Genomic DNA, 17,477 nt, shown 5'->3' on the forward strand with positions numbered 1-17,477 from the left:
AACGGCTTTTCGTTTGCCCATGGCTGGTGATGATGCCTGCTATCCCTACTATGTACAGACTGCTGTATTTCTGTGACTGTCACGTTGATGATATTGCCTTGGATCTTGGAATATTGTTGCCCGCTGCGTCGGGTTTTCATGGAAAGCTCTGTATCCTTGTTCCCTACCACCGTTCTCCACATCTGTATCCTTTCTTCCTGATTCCCACCCCGTACCCATTCCCTTTTTCCCTTTATTGCATCATTGAAAAATAATAAAATTATATTTACAAAAAAAAAAAAAAAAGATTTCCAAGCTTGCTCATACTTTATTTAGGAATGTGAGTACTTACAGAATCGAAACAATAGCTAGCTTATCATGGTTCCTCAACTGATTATAAACCCCATCTTTAACTTATTACACACTAAAACAGTAGAAAAAACACAGTTAACCAAAGCAACACACAATTTTGGGGTTTTCTCTTTTCCTGTCACAAACCCTTCAATCTACTTATTTTAGGTTGAGATACAAACCTACTGTTGGTATATTTATAATACCACTTCTCTGCTAATACTACTACTGCTTCCGTGATGGTGCACAAACTGGCCACAGAAAGCAAGTCACTTAATGCAAGCCCTTAGTATAAGCTGGGAACCACCATAATTATAACGCATACAGCTTCTCATTATGGCGAATACGAACAGTCCTAGGAGCGATTTGTAAGGGGCCGCTGCATGTCTATTTGGTGTTGCTGGAGTCCTCATTGTCAAGGCATTGCAGCAACACTAGCTGAGCAAAAGAAAGCAATCATTGATCTACACTCGTTTAACCCCATGACGTGCCAGGTACACCAATTGTTGTTAAAGGGATGCATTTTTGTGACGTGCCTGGCACATCAATTGTCGTGGAGGGGTTAAACTTGGATTTTGGTCATAGTATGTAAACACAAATACATAAATTTATTTCAATAAAAATGAATTGAATTTATATGCTTGAGTGAACTAGGTTTATTCGCTAAAGGGAGAGTTTGAAGGAGAGTTGTGGTTTCAACTCCTTAACATCACTCTACACCTCAACTCTCTCCTCAAGGAACACCTAACAGTCCAGGATTTAGGTATTACTTAGGTGTGTTTAATTCCCTTCCGTACCGGCGTTCTTGTACTGCGTCTTCCCTTGAAGACCACAGTTTTATTTAAATATTTTAATTCCGTGCTCGTGATTTGCTTCAAAGTGATCACGTGCACGGAATTGAGGGGGAGTGGCTGCTACGGATCGCTGGGGACACCCAGCGGTCAGTAGCAGCCACCCTTGCCATCCCAGCATCCATAGCGACGCTGGATCGCGCATCATCGATGACGTACCTGGTATGTCCTGGTCTGTGGGTGACACCCAACCAGGAAGTACCAGCTCCGTCACCGGTATGGAAGAGGTTAAGGTGTTTGTTTGTTTTTTATTATGCAACACCGTCGACACACCAGTGTAATACCTAAATCCTGGACTGTTAGGTGTGCCTTGAGGAGAGGGTTGAGGAACACTTCTCTACACTATGAATGGTCAACCTCAATCGGCTTCTGATGCAGGAAAACCCTAGCTTTTTTAAAAGCTTATAAAACGTATGATATTATGAATTTTACTAAATAATATCCCATGTGTTTAATCCAGAAAAACTCCTGTTTCAACATTGAGTTAGGCCTAGGTTATTTATTAAACAATCCTCATGTCAGGCAGCACTAAAATTCTTTGTGCTCAAGCAGGACTCCACTCGAAAACAACAAAAATAAAACAATATAACTCAAAACTCCGTGAATTGACATGTTTGCCATGTGGTGAAATAAACACATCAATTCTGTGCTGAGTATTGTTTTATTTTTAATTTTGTAGATTATTTATGAAAGCCAGACAAAACGAAGTTTATTTTATACACAAGGATAGCATGATCAGAAAAGCTCCTGTCTCTGCACATTGCTCTTAATTCATACATATAAACTCTCTGCATCTATCCTAGAAGCTTTAGATGTGACATTTGGTTCCCGGTCCTCGATTGGAAGCTTTTTAATCTCTGGGTAGGTAAAGTCTCATTTTATATAAAGCTTAACAAGACAAGTCTGATTTAGTGTGTGCCAACCCACCCACATCTACTGGTACAGGTAGTAATGTCTGAATGTGTCTAATATCAATTATCAATTCTTTTTGCAGTTCTATGAATTAAGGTATCTTACTTACATGCAATTATCCCAGCTAGACCATCGTCATGAACATGAGGGAAAGCTGTAAAGCAAAAATAAACATAAACTATAAACAACTATAGTAAGCATGGATAGCAAACGAAGAGGCAGCACCTAAGGAACAAAGGAACGTGCCTGTGAAAATAATTTGACATGGGTTCTCCCTTAAAGACCACCCTGACATTATGAGGTTAACTTTTTGACAGATGAATTGCATACGGAAAACAGTGGAATAAATATATACAAATCAATTAGAATTTTTTTACTTACTCGATATGTTAATTGGTATATATTTTATATTTTTTTCTGGTGGAGATGTGTGGTGCACACATCATTCTCAAATATCACTTACCATACTACTAGTCTGTTTTAGATTTATTTAAAATATGAAAATAATTATTGCATTACATGCAGCATTTTACACTGGAATGTCATCAGAAGTAAATTGGAACTCACCTGTTCCCATGTACCATGGATCCATGTCATAGGGCATGTGGAATATCTCCATAGGCATGGCCCCACAGTTTGACTCCACTAGAGTTCCCTTCACAGTAATAACAGCTGCTGAGTCAGAGGGTCTGAAATAGTCCCTTATGGGAGTGATATTGTTAAAGCGCACATCGGCTAAGCAACCTCTGAAACCGGGTGTGTTAAATTTCTGTATCTCTGGATCAATGGTGCCGGTCTCTAAAAAGGAAAGTCAAAGTGTTCACATGCTACGAAAATATAATTTTAATTTTACAGCCTAGCCACAGATTAGTTTCTTAATTTTACCATAATCCTGATAGTACAGCTGCAAAGCACAGCTACTTATTATCATAAGGGCTTGCAATAAAGCATTGATTTTTAAGGATATTGTTTGTAATGCACACTTAGAATGTAATACTCATTACCCAGTTTCTCAGCCCCCGTTCAGTTATCTTGCTGTACTTGAGTGCATTCTTTTGTCCATAGATTTCCATGTACGAGACCTTGGCTTTGTTTTGACTTTGACTAGTAGACTGCCTGCTCGGATCTCGCTGCCTAGTTCTTTTTTGGCACCTCACTTTAGATCTCAAGTCCCGGCAACAGATTTAGACAGTAGTTTCCCATCTCACTGCGGATCTGTCCTACAACATTTGTTACACTTAAAACACGCCAGCTATGGCCTTTTTTGTACCCTTTGTGGCAATGGGTATTCTAAAATGTTTGCGTTTAGCTGTAATTTTCTTCTTCCTCATTTAGTGTACCCATTCAAATTATATTTTCTATTTTGCAGGACAAGGAGGGATTTCTTTACCATTAGATTGTTCATATCATCTAATTTACGCAATAAAAATCTAAAATGTGGTGAAAATTTGAAAAAAGCACCTTTTCTGACTTCTTGTCAAGAACAAACTACCAGAGGGAGATGAGAAGTGCAGTTGTAATGGCCAGTAATGGTCAGGATCAGTAGCTGAGGATCCACAGCGCAGAACCTGAGCACGAGCCAGAGGCAGGCGCAATGGTACTGGAAAGGCATACCAAAACGAAGCTGGGTAGGGGCTGGAGAAGTCCAGATAATCGCGAGACGAAGCCGAGGTCAAGGATTGGAGAAGTCAGGATAGCCGTGAGACGAAGCCGAAATCGAAGTCAGAACTTGGAGCAACACAAAATCGCAACCGAGCCCAGAGAAACAAAGCAAGAAACTCTTTGACAGTCAGTTAGTGGACAGCTAAGGAGCCCTCAAATAGCCCCCAGGCAGATAACCAGCCTCAAGCTAATTGCAAAAATACACAGAGAAATGGGCTGCACATGCGTCTACTGCCCCAGGAGTAAATGACATGTTAGGAATGGCGTGCACATGCGCGAGGATCTTGTCCGGCAGTGTCTGTTGTTAAGGTAAGTTGTTAGCTGTTACACCATCCCCCGCCACAAGGGCATGCTCTGAGCGCCCAGGACCAGGCTTGGAAGGCCAGCGTAAATGAAAATCACGAATCCTGGCCGGGGCGTGGATATTGGAGACGGGTTCCCAGGATCTCTCCTCTGGACCATAACCTTTCCAGTCAATAAGATATTGTAACTGACCTGGTTTAAGCTGGGAGATATGAAAATAATCTGATATCTACATGGAAGCAGGTAGGTCCAGTTTGTACAATACAGCATTGATCCTAGAGTGAACCGTGTAGGGGCCTATGTATTTGGGACCCAGAGTTCTGGAATTCTGGCGTAAATGTAAATTCTTGGTAGAAAGCCATACTTTATCACCAGACTGGAGACATGGAGCGCGAGAGCAATGCAGATTGCTGCCTTCTGTTGTTTCCGTTTGGCAGCAGGGAGAAGTCGTCGAGTAGTCGGACTTCTTGGAACATGGGACTTTGTGACGAGCGCATACTGAGCAAGTACGGATGAAGTCTTTGATGTCTTGATGCATGTTGGGCCACCAATACGTCCGTCGAAGAAGAAACCGGGTGTTGCGACTTCCTCGGTGACCTGCCACGGGAGAAGCATGGAACAGGGCAGGCAATGGTTTAATAAATCGAGGCTGGACGAACAGACGTCTCCATCTCCAGAAGACTTTCAGAAATGACATAACCCACAAAGGTGGTGTGAGATTTTTCAAATTCACACTTCTCTGCCTTGGAGAATAAGTTGTTCTCCCTGAGCCGTTGGTGCACTGACCCGACATGAGCATGATGTTCCTGCAAAGTCTTGGAGTAAATCAATATGTCGTCAAGATAGACTATAACATGAGACAACAACATATCACAAAAGATATAGTTAATAAAGCTCTGGAATACAGCGGGAGCGTTACAGAGTCCGAAAGGCATCACAAGGTATTCATAGTGGCCGTAACAGGTATTAAACGCAGTCATCCATTCGTCTCCCTGGCAAATGCGGATTAAATTGTAGGCCCCACGGAGGTCTAATTTGGAGAATATGGTGGAGTCTTTGAATTGAGCATTTAATTTAGAAATCAGAGGTATAGGGCATTTATTCTTTATTGTGATGTTATTCAGGCCTCTGTAGTCAATGCACGGGCGGAGAGAACCATCCTTTTTAACAAAAAAAAAATCCTGCACCAGCTGGGGAATTAGACGCCCGAATAAATCCCTTGCGGAGGTTCTCCTCGATATACTGAGAGAGGGCGTAATTTTCAGGTTCCGAGAGAGGATAAGTTCTTCTAGAAAGCAGTGCCGTTCCCGGGAGTAGTTGAATGGTGCAGTCATAAGGACGGTGGGGAGGAAGTCTCTCTGCCCTCTGTTTAGAGAACACATCTAGAAACTCATGATACTGTGGGAGAACAAGAGCATGAGGGTCTTCTACAGGAGGTTCGAGTATTGTGTGAACTGTAGGATAATTCTGCAGACAGGAGACTTGGCAAGAGGCACTCCATGCTGAAATCTGTCTTGCTTCCCAATCAATAGTGGGGTTATGAAGAGTCCTAAAATCAATGGTATGTGGGGACTGTGAATGATATGGAGGGAAATGGACTCTACATGAAGAACTCCTATGGTCATCTGGATGTGCACAGTGGAGTGAGACAAAATTCCAGATCCGAGAGGAGAGCCATCCAGTGCAGAAATAGTTTTAAAGTGGGTACAGGGAATAAGAGGAATACACATGCTCTTAGCCCAGACGGAGTCAATAAAGTTCCCGGCAGCACCCAAATCCATGAAAGCTAGTGTGGCCACTTGGTGGCCTGTCCACTGGAGAGTAGCTGGAGCTAAAAGTCTATTTTGGACGGGAGGTGTGATAGAAGAAATGCTTAGTGGGCCACCTCCGAATTCCACTAAGCCCTGGCATTTCCCGGGGGAAGGATACTACTTTGTGACCCTTTTGACCACAGTATAGACAAAGTCCTAGAACTCTGCAGTGTCATTTCTCCTCTTCAGACAGATGCCGAATGGGGCCAATCTCTACGGGTTCCTCTGCAGAAGCAACAGCGTAATCAGGACAAGGTGAAGAATATGTAGAAGGCTGAAAAGGACAAGGTCTCCTATCTCTGTCTCTCTCTTGCTTGCGTTCCTGACCTTGGCATCCAATTTGAGGCAAAGAGCAATGAGATTCTCTAAATTCTCAAGAAGGTCCCAATAAGTCAGGGCATCCTTCAGGTGGTCATTAAGCCCTCTCCGAAAGCGCCCTCAGCACCTCATTGTTCTACTTAGTCTCATAGGCTAAGGTACGGAATTCAACCGCGTACTGAGCAACAGTTCTTTTGCCTTGCTGTAAGTCCATCATTGATACCTCAGCCTTATCGCGACGACTCGGAGCATCAAAAACAACCCAAAAGGAAGAAATAAAGGAGTTGGCATTGTCCAATAAGGGAGAATTCTGTTCCAAGCCACAGCCTCCCCTCGTAATAGATTAATGATGAAGGCCACCTTGGTACCAAAGTCAGAACTTGGAGCAACACAAAATCGCAACTGAGCCCAGAGAAACAAAGCAAGAAAGGCAGTTAGTGGACAGCTAAGGAGCCCTCAAATAGCCCCCAGGCAGATAACCCCGCCTCAAGCTAATTGCATAAATACACAGAGAAATGGGCTGCACATGCGTCTACTGCCACAGGAGTAAATGGTCGGCTATCTTAAGAGTGGCGTGCGCATGCACGAGGATCCTGTCCGGCAGTGTCTGCGGGAGGCTGCTACGGCTGTAGCAGCCGCAGGTAAGTTGTTAGCTGTTACAGAAGTAAAATAACACCTTTATTACAGTCCACAGTTGTAGTCAGACGAACAAAGTGTTAGGAGCACAGAAGGCAGCTATGTCAAGAATGGAAGCCAGGATCAGGGACCAGTATAATCAGTCAACCAAACCAGGATCATACACAGACAACAGCAGCAGCAGCAACAAAGGAGGTCAGAATCTATACAAGGGCAGGGAGCTTTGGAGCTTAAATAGCCAGAGCACAGCAAGAAAGGGTCTGGCTAATCAGGTAGCAGTGTGCCTGTTTAATAGAGCAAAAGCAAGGAGTGGAGTGGTACAAGGATGAGAACCCTTACAGCACCCCTTCCTCAATGACCCCTCCCCTAAGGGAAAGAGCAAGGCTTGAGGGGATATCTTTCATGAAAGGCCCGAAAGAAAGCGGGTTTGTGGACATCAGTAGAAGGAACCCAGGATCGTTCCTCCAGGCTCTAACCGTTCCAGTATACTAGGTATCAAAGTCAACCCCTGGACATGCAGGAATCAAAAATGCGGCGTATTTCACACTCATCATGATTGCCGAAATAAACTGGACAGGGAGGTAAGGTCTTGAACCAATTTCATACAAGGGGTTTGAGGTGTTATACCTGGGAAACGTCGGAGATTTGCATAGCTGGAGGATGGTCCCAGGTTGGTTGGTGGACGGTAGGCCAGGGAAAAGTATAGTCAAACTGCCATTTGGCCAGAAAGAACGCCAAATTCTGGAGATTAACTGATACGTGATCTCGAGCTCTTGCGCCAATGGCAATGTTTTGAGAGATGTGCAATGGGACATTTTGAAGCAATGGTCAACAACCATGACGATGACAGTATTATCTTTAGAGGCAGGAAGGTATACAATAAAATACATAGATAGCTGTGTCCGGGGGTGTTCATCTGACATCGTTTCAGGGCCACCAGAAGAGACGAGAGATGGACCATAGCAACTCTGTCGGGGTGACCAGCAGCTTTTGTATTATGTTAGGTTTGCAGTAATTTGACCAGGAGGTTCTCTGGAACAAAACATTTACCACTAGGTTTTTAGTGCAGCGGTTGGTTGTGCAGCCAAGATCTCAGATTTTTTTTTTCTGGACAATTGAAAGAAAATGGAGTGTGGAATATCTTTTACAATAATAAATAATATGTTTATAACATAGGATTCAAACTATATTACATGAAGACCTTTATGAAAGATGCACAAATAATGCCAGTTACTTGTGATCGCTCTTTCCCCATCCAATCCACAGAGGATTAGAGGAGATCTTTTGTTTTTTTGTGTTGATGGTTTCTTTATTTTGTTGCATCTCTATCTGTAACTAAGGATAAGATAAACTAAATGACCTGAACTGAAAGAGTCTCACGTTGAAGAGCCCCTACAGCTATTTTTTTCCAAATTTTTGTTTTCATATTTGGTCATACTGCACCCATGTCCTATTTGGGAAGCCAATCTGTTCAATTTACTCCATCAAACTTTATAACTCAAAACTAGACACCCCAGGGTAATTCAAACTAGTATTTTGACTCTAGCCATGTACTAGATCTACTACCGGCTTTTGTATATGGCACACGCTGTTGCTCTGGGAGCTGATTACAAAGGGCCAATGCAGCAGTTTACGGTGAGGCATTACAGCAACACCATTTGGGAGAAGAAAGTGATCTTAGAACGCTTTCTAAGTTTGTTTAATCAGATGGCGTGCCAGGAACGTCAGTTGTTGTTAAGGGGATGCATTTCCCTGATGTGCCTGTGCAGTCAAGCTAGGCAGAATTAACAAAAACAACTGTTATCTGCTTACACCATACATATGCTGTCACTTGATCGGAAACTAAATGTATTGATGGACATGTTCCATAATCTTGCCTCCAACCAAGTGTTTAGTGCCATTCCACCCAATTAAAAAACATGATAAATCAAAACACAAAGGCATTCATTTATTAAAAAAAATATATATATGCGTTAATGAGCTTTTGTTCAATTCAACTCCCATTATTCTCAGAATACTGACAAGTGTGATGGGAGTTGTCCTAAAAAATGGGTGAGCTGGAAAAAGGATGGCATATGTATTTTCTACCTAGAGTTTTGGATTTGCACAATAACACAAACATTTCTGAACCACCAGGATGCCCCATTGTTTCAGGGAAAGGCTTTCAGGATATTTGGGTCTCTTTTGACAACCATATGTAGTTGAAACAACACCTTACCTTAAAGATACAATTAGTTTTCTAAAGAATATGAAAACTTTGAAATGGGATAATGATTACTTTTGGTTACCAGTGATGTAACATAACTTTACACCATAATTTCTCATAAATTAGGCTGTCAAGCTGAAAAGAGAATACTTTACCTTCTCAATAGACTTGAGTTTATAGTACAAGGGATTAAAATAATTCTGGAAGATATTTTTCTGGTTTGATATGTTTTTTTTCTACAAAAACAGGGAATTGCAGTCGGGATTTGATTCGCACCAAGTTATGCAAACATTTTCATGGCAGATTGGGAGGACCTTTTTTTTGGTCAGATCATCAGTGGAGAACAAACCTGATTACTTTTTACAGATACATAGACAACCTGTTTTTTTAACTGGCAGGGAAATAATTAGAGTTTAGGTGAATTACCTCACTTTTTTAATTTCAATCTGTGACATAAAATTTACTGTAATATTTTAGCAAGTCTAATGTACATTTTTCATAAAAATTTATTTATAAAAAAAGGTTGACGTCAACAGTTTTACACAGAGGTAAAACTGGCTGGACAATATACGCAAGAACCAATTTCTTAGAATAGTACAAATAGTACAGATGAGGAAATTTTTTTACAACAAGCAGATATCTTTCAAAAATTATATATTTGTAAAAAATGCCTTTTAGGAATTCCCTGCAATACATGGTATATACTTACCCACTACCCGTCCCAGATAAAGAGCTTTCGGGGAATCAAATTTCCACTCGTCCCACAAAAGAAATTTTTTTGTCACCACTGGATAATAGTCAATCTAGAATAAGCAGAATAATTATTTGTAATTAATATCTGACATCTTATTGTAAATTTGGTGAACAATTATTCTCTTAAAACATTTCTTTTTCAAAAAATGTCTCCCTACTGTTCTGAACAAAGAAAACCAACAACCTATTTTAATTGAATCAACGAAAAAATCAAATCTCAACACGCATCCTCATTTGCCTCCCTGTGTTTTTTTGTAAAGCCCTTGGTAGTGCTGTTTGGCATTCAAGATTAGATTCATAATTAAATTGGAACTATGGCAATGAAAAAAAAATTACAGGTTATTTTACAAGATATCATTGGGTTCATCCAGTCAATTGTATCAAAGTAGTTTTCGTGTGACAAAGCATATACAATATATGCTGAAAGCTGTCTTAGTCCTGACCCTAGGCATTACCCCTAGGAACCACCTCCAGACCCTTTCTATCGGGCGCACACTTGTAAAGTCATATCCCCGCTTAGAGGAATGCACAGTACTGAGCACATCATAGCACGGCTATTAAATTATCTTTCCCCAGTTTGGAATTGGAGGGGCTGCTGCCACCCTAGGCCTGTTTGGCCTATGCCAGAATATTCCACTGACTATGACAGCAGAATCCTGTTCTGGTGTAATAAAACCAGAATCCTATTGCACTGGTCCTCAAAATGTGGTTTCTGTTTCTCTACCTTTCTGTCACTCTTTTCTGTGTTATAATATTAATTCACCAAGCAGTAACTTATGATAGCACACTCTTCAGTGAATACATTCTTTTACCTCAGACTTTAAATTCTCACAGTCTTCCTCTAGACAGACTCTCAAGTGTGCTAAGTAAGTACTAATCTGCTAAGAATTTTACTTTAATTTTATAACCACATGATAATCATTCATTGGATTTTGTTTCTGAACTACCTATAAAATTACATCTAGAAAACAAAATTGACCTGAAGTGAAGCTACAATAACTACTCAACCCACCATCTTTTATTAATAATCAGTATGACCTTGCCTTTGATTACCTGGTAATTAATTGTACGATATTCCCTGGTGATATTGACCCTGTGAGGTTTTCCATCAGTCATATTTTTCTTACTTAGTTGGTAGATATAAGGGTTTTTGTTAAGCTGATAATTCAGTTGAAGAGTCCCTAGAATGAATAATTGCAATTATTTAGAAAAGCATTATGGGAAAAACAAATAATATCTATGTGCAGGGATCCACTCACAGGACCTCCAGACCTTCACAATTTTATGGTGGGGCAAAAAAAAAGGGAAAAACAGCAGATTACGATGGGAAGTTACATTTTATGGCCATAACACTATGCCCACCTGCCTAATATTGTGTGGGTTTCTCTTTTGCCACCAAAACAGCCCTGACCCATTGAGGCATGGACTTCCCATGACCTCTGAAGGTGTGCTGTGGTATCTGGCACCAATACATTAGCAGCAGATCCTTTAAGTCCTGTAAATTGAAAGGTGGGGCCTCCATGTGTTCTCCAGGTAAGTGATGCACACGCACCCAGCCATCCATGTGTTGTAAAAGAAACCGTGGTTGAACGGACGTTTTTTGCTCTGTGGTCCAGTTCTTATGCTCACGTGCCCATTGTAGGCACTTTTGGCAGTGGACAGGGGTCAGCATGGGCACCCTGACTGGTCTGTGGCTACACAGCCCCAGCAACGCACTGTGATGCACTGTGTCTGATCTGACAACTTTCTATCACAAGTAGCATTAACTTTTTCAGCAATTTCAGCTACAGTAGCTCATCTGTTGGATTCGACCACACGCACCAGCCTTGGTCCCCCACATGCATCAATGAGCCTTGGCCGACCAAGACCCTGTTGCCGATTCGCCACTTTTCCTTCCATGGGCCACTTTTGATAGGTACTGACTAATGCAGACAGAAAACACGCCACAAGAGTTGCCGTTTTAAAGCTACTCTGACCAAGTCGTCTATCCATCACGATTTGGCCCTTACGCTTGTCCATTTTCCTGCTTCTAACACATCAACTTTGAGGATGAAATCCTCACTGGCTAATATATCCCACCCACTGACAGGTGCCATGATAACAAGATTGTCAGTGTTATTCACTTCACCTCTCAGTGGTCATAATGTTATGGCTGATCATGTGTATGTAACTTCTGAAGCTAAGAAGATAAAATATATTTTCGATTCACAGAATGTGTTATTTGGTTTTAGACCCAGTAAAGCCTCTGTGTAAAAGAGATGCAAGTATAATTATGTGTGTGTATATATATATATATATATATATATATATATATATATATATATATATATATATATCAATATATATATATATATATCTCTTATTGTATTGATCTTAATTATTATATTGTTTTATATAGCGCCATCATATTCTTTAGAGCTGTAAAATGGGTAGACAGGACAAAACAAGTAGTATATCGCTTAACAATTTGACAGAAAAAACCGATGAGGTGGACCCTGCTCAAACTAGCTTATTATTATAGATTGTAAATTCCTGCGGGAACAGGGCCCTTCATTCCTCTTGTATCTGTATGTCAATTGATATATTGTCGTTGTCTGTAACATTTTCATCTTTGTACAGCGCTACACAATCTGTCGGCGCTTTATAAATAAAGTATAATTATTATTAAAAAAGGATGAATGAGAGGAGCATATCCAATTGTTTTACATCTCCTATGTGTATGTCTGTGCAAAGGTTTCCTGTGGTTTTATTATATTGTTTATTGCAAAGTAAAAATGAATTGACATTTCATACGTGCATGTTTCTTTTTATAGTGCTCAATAACATTGGCATAAACCTTATATGGGTGTCCATCCAACATGAACTACTGAGGAAGTAAGAGTTGGATGCCCCTGTCCGCACATATGCCTTATGGCCTGGACAGGATGTCATAATTTGTAGTGGCATTGCACAGGGTACACATCTCCTGTTCTTACCACATTCAACCAACTGGAGGATCCATGTTGAAAATAATCTAAGCGTGTGTGCGTGTTGTCAGTTCATGTATTTGGATCAGCGCTGCTGTAGATGAGTGAATGTATTCAGTTTGTGCATGTAAGAGTGTGCAACTGTAAACACAAGTGTGTCAGTGTATATAATTGTGGTCTGTATCTGTATAAATGTATACTAGTGTGTGTCTTATTAAGTATCAATGTTTGTTCCCATCCAACTATATGAGTGTGTTAATGCATGTATGTGTGTTTTGCTGAAAAATGATAAAAGGGTAGATAATGAGAAGGAGGGGAGAGGGTAGATATTGAGAAGGGGAAAAAGTGTAGACAGTGAGCAAATAGGGGAGAGGGGGGAGATAGGGTAGATAGTGAGAAGGGGAAAGAGTGTAGACGATGAGAAAATGGGGAGAGGGGGAGATAATGAGAAAGGGGGTAGTAAGAATACTGAAATAAAGAGTGAGAATGAGTGAGAGAATGAGGGAATTAATCTGTGGATTAATTGTGTGAATGAGTGAGAGCATTTATGAATTTGTGGGAATGCATCAATGAATATCTGTAAATGATTTGTGTGAATGAGTGGGAGAATAAATTATTGTGTTAATGAATTATGTGAATAAAAGTGTGAATTAGTGAGTGACTATAAAAATGATTGTGTGTGTCATGGATGTGTTATTGACTTGTGGAAAGGCAAAGATGGAATAAGCAGGGTGTTTGAGCCTTGGGGACCAAAAGGGTACAGGCAGGATGTTTATGGGACAAAGGTGGCACAGGCTAGGGTGTTTGGGGACAAATTTGACTCATGCTGGGCTGTTTGGGGACAAAGATGGCAAGTCCTATGTGTGTTATCTGGGTGCTGGTCAGGTTCTATGTGGGCAGTGTGGACACCAGGGCTGGCTTTGGGGTGTGCAGCCTATGATTTATGCCTGTAATTTAGGGGTTTTTATCTGTACCTTTAATGCTGAGATTTTATGTGAATTCCACTTGATCTATACCTGCAAAGCTGGGGTTTTGTGTTATTCTGTTGATCTATCTGCTATCCTATGTTCCCATACATGATTTATATATACCTACAAATACAGGGTTTGTATGTCTTATTCAGTTGATCAATACCTGCAATGCTGTTTCCATGTGTTGCTTATTTGATCTATACCCTCAGTGCTGAATTTACATGTGATTTCCATTTGATCTATACCAGCAATGCTGGGTGTTTGCATTGTTCTGTTGCTCTATACCTGCAATGCTATGTTTCCATACATTATTATTGTATACATGCAAATACAGGACTTGTATATCTGATTTTGTTTATTGCGATCTATACCTTCAGTGCTGAGTTCACATGTTATTATTATTTATTGTTTTATATAGCGCCATCAAATTCCGTAGCGCTGTACAATGGGTAGACAGGACATAACAAGTAGTATATAACATAACAAATTGACTAACAGAGACAACAGGTGAAGAGGGCCCTGCTCAAACGAGCTTACTGTCTAGAGGGATTTAGGGTTTATTACACAATAGGTAAAAGTGCCGTTGTTAGGGATAGACCAGCCACACTATTAAAAGTATTGCAGGGGAGGGACTAGAAAAGGTGAGCTAAAGGAATATGGGAGGCATTAATGTGCTATGTTGTAAGCATCCTTAAAGAAGTGAGGGATTTTTTGAAGGAATAAAGGCAGGGGGTGACTGTGGAGGGCATTCCAGAGCACGTGAATTTCAAATGATCTATACAGGCAAGTGCTGTTTTATGTGTTTATTTGATCTATACCTGAACTACAGGGAGTATGTAAGAGAGAGTTGTGGTTTAGTGAATGAGGGGACAAAGGGATTCTGGGGATGATTACAGGGGAGAGGACCTCTTAATGTCATGGTAGGGTCATAAGAAGGGGAGACTGCAATGACTCTTACAGTCTTCTCTTAATCTGCAGTCAGTGAGGCAAATATTTGGTTTGGTGCGGGAGCGGGGGAAGTGATGGGAGCGCGGAGTGGGACCCAAGGAAATGTTTGGGTAGGGTCCAATTTTTTTTAATACCAAATGTATTGTCAGCAGGGTCTAATGTGTTTATATATATATATATATATATATATATATATATATATATATATATATATATATCACAAAAGTGAGTACACCTCACATTTTTGTAAATATTTTATTATATCTTTTCATGTGACAACACAGAAGTAATGACTCTCTGCTACAATGTAAAGTAGTGAGTGTACATCCTGTATTACAGTAGCAGAGTGCCATTTCTTCAATGTTGTCATTGGAGGGCACTAATCATCCAGTAACGCAAGCTTTCCATAAGGACAATGGATAAAGCCTTATTTGTCCAATAGAAAGTAGAATCATCTTCAGTCTTAATCATAGAAAAAGACGCAGAGGCTTTCCGAACCCCAGAGGCGCTTTTTTCAGGCTGAATTACCTTTCTATCTTTAGGCGAAACCTCTGAGGTCCTAAAACCTTATGTAAAAAAGGTATCACCTACGACTGAAGACATGTGCATGGAACTTTTTTGAAACATGACAAAAATAAAGTAGATCACACCCACCATCTGGCTTGAGGAGAATGGCTATGTAATCACTGGCAAATGAACTGACATACAGAAGAACGGCTGGTGCTATTGACGTCCTGAAACTAAATGAGATCTCATCGCGGGTCAGATTGCTCACAAGGAGTGGAAGGTCTGTAAGATTAGCAAACTCCTTGGCAGCCACCATGGCTACTGACAGAATATTGTATCTCACCCATGTTCCAGCTTCAAAATATGCACCAATATCTGGATAAAATAAAGAAGTGGGAGAAAAAGTATTTCGTGAAAAGTGATTCAGAGCATTGAATTAGCAAAGATAAGACATTTGGCTTCAGGTGACCACTACAATGAAAATAAGGGATAATGACACTGAAATCATCCAGAATAAATAATAAGAAATCCTGTCAGTCTTTGGGGTTTATTCACTATTATTATAAAGGGCCAATACTAGCAAGTGTCTCCATCACAAAGACTGAGCTGGCACTACATAATGACTAATTCAATGTGTATGGGGACTGTGACAAAATTTCACTGATTTAACTAAGCACTATAGGAGGACAGCGTATCTCTTCCAGCTACAGAAGCTCACTGGACCTTTATAATGTATAGCGATGTACAAGTTGAAATGGCATTTCTCTTAAAAACACCCCTGCCAACTTCTGCTTCAGTGAATAGAGAATAGAATATATGTGTGTATATATATATATATGTGTATATATATAAATGTTTGAAATCCTGAGTGCCTCTTTTTCTTTTTGGACTTCAGCACCAGTAATAAGATCTGAATGCGGAGTGCATGCATTTTGTATTTATAATGTATTTATAACTTTATCTCACTCTGTGCTTTCTGTACCTCTCTGAAACCACATCTGTCTTATATACAATAAACTTTTACTAAGAATTGTATTAATAAACACTGAAGCAATAAATAGTAAGGTCTTTGTTATTACCTCTGTTACAGAACAGTCCTTCAAAACCTGTCCCATTGCAGTCACAGGTGTAGTGATTGTACCTTTCCACACACCGGCCACCATTCTGACACTCTACCCGTGGTTTCTGACAGTAGCCTGTGCAATTGGTTCTCACACCTAATGTCTCATTGGCTTTCCCTTCTAAATCCAGTGTCACTCCATTCATACGCAAAGCACGGAGGCAACCAATGAAAGGTTTAAGCTTGTACTCAGCAGAGCCTATATTAAGAGAGGGTAGTACAATGTAGTTTAATGAGAATAATTTGCCTTCTTCTATCACTTGAAAGAAAAGGAATGTTTAAGTAGGAGAACTTGATAAACATATGCCTTGGTTACCCTTTATGTCACTGGGAGAAGAACTTACTATCGAACATTTTTATATGCTGTACACTCATTGGCCACTTTATTAGGTACACCTTGCTAGTACTGGGTTGGACCCCTTTTGCCTTCTGCCTTCATTCTTCACATTCTACAAGGTGCTGGAAACATCCCTCAGAGATTTTGGTCCATATGGACATGATGACATCACCCAGTTGCTGCGGATTTGTCAGATGCATATTCATGATGCAAATCTCCTGTTCCACCACAACCCTAAGGTGCTCTACTGGATTGAGATCTGGTGACTGTGGAGGCCATTGGAGTACAGTCTGCCCATTTTTCTCTGACCTCTGACATCAACAAGGCATTTTCGTCCACACAACTGCTGCTCACAGGATATTTTCTCTTTTTCAGACCGTTCTCTATAACCCCTAGAGATGGTTGTGCGTGAAAATCCCAGTAGATCATCAGTTTCTGAAATACTCAGACCAGCCCGTCTGGCACCAACAACCATGCCACGTTCAAAGTCACTTAAATCCCCTTTCTTCCCTATTCTGATCCTCAGTTTGAACTTCAGCAAGTTGTCTTGATCACGTCAACATGCCTAAATGCATTGAGTTTCAGCCATATGATTGGCTGATTAGCGATTTTTGTTAACAAACATTTAAACAGGTGTACCTAATAAAGTGGCCAGTGAGTGTATATACTGAATTCTGTAATTAATATCAACCAATTTTAAAGTAAAAAAAACATGTTAGTATTTTATATTACATCAATAAAATGATTGTATCAAGAATATAAATTTATAAGGTTCAGCAATACCTTTCATGTTAGTATTTTATATTACATCAATAATATGATTGTATCAAGAATATATATTTATAC

The 17,477-nt window shown here is 40.3% G+C and overlaps 1 protein-coding gene across 1 annotated transcript in view; it reads right to left on the reverse strand.

Moving 5' to 3' along the window:
- The window catches only part of CNTNAP1 (contactin associated protein 1), an 84,398-nt gene that overhangs the window by 3,554 nt on the left and 63,367 nt on the right, over positions 1–17,477 (reverse strand). Inside the window, exons 17-22 of the mRNA XM_053453810.1 lie at positions 16,254–16,493; positions 15,322–15,549; positions 10,836–10,963; positions 9,739–9,832; positions 2,661–2,891; positions 2,203–2,247 (exon numbers count right to left, since the gene is read on the reverse strand). Coding sequence (XP_053309785.1) covers positions 2,203–2,247; positions 2,661–2,891; positions 9,739–9,832; positions 10,836–10,963; positions 15,322–15,549; positions 16,254–16,493 — 966 coding nt within the window. The remainder of the gene's footprint in view (positions 1–2,202; positions 2,248–2,660; positions 2,892–9,738; positions 9,833–10,835; positions 10,964–15,321; positions 15,550–16,253; positions 16,494–17,477) is intronic.

The sequence above is a fragment of the Spea bombifrons genome, chromosome 13, assembly GCF_027358695.1.
Source record: "Spea bombifrons isolate aSpeBom1 chromosome 13, aSpeBom1.2.pri, whole genome shotgun sequence".
NCBI lineage: Eukaryota > Metazoa > Chordata > Amphibia > Anura > Pelobatidae > Spea > Spea bombifrons.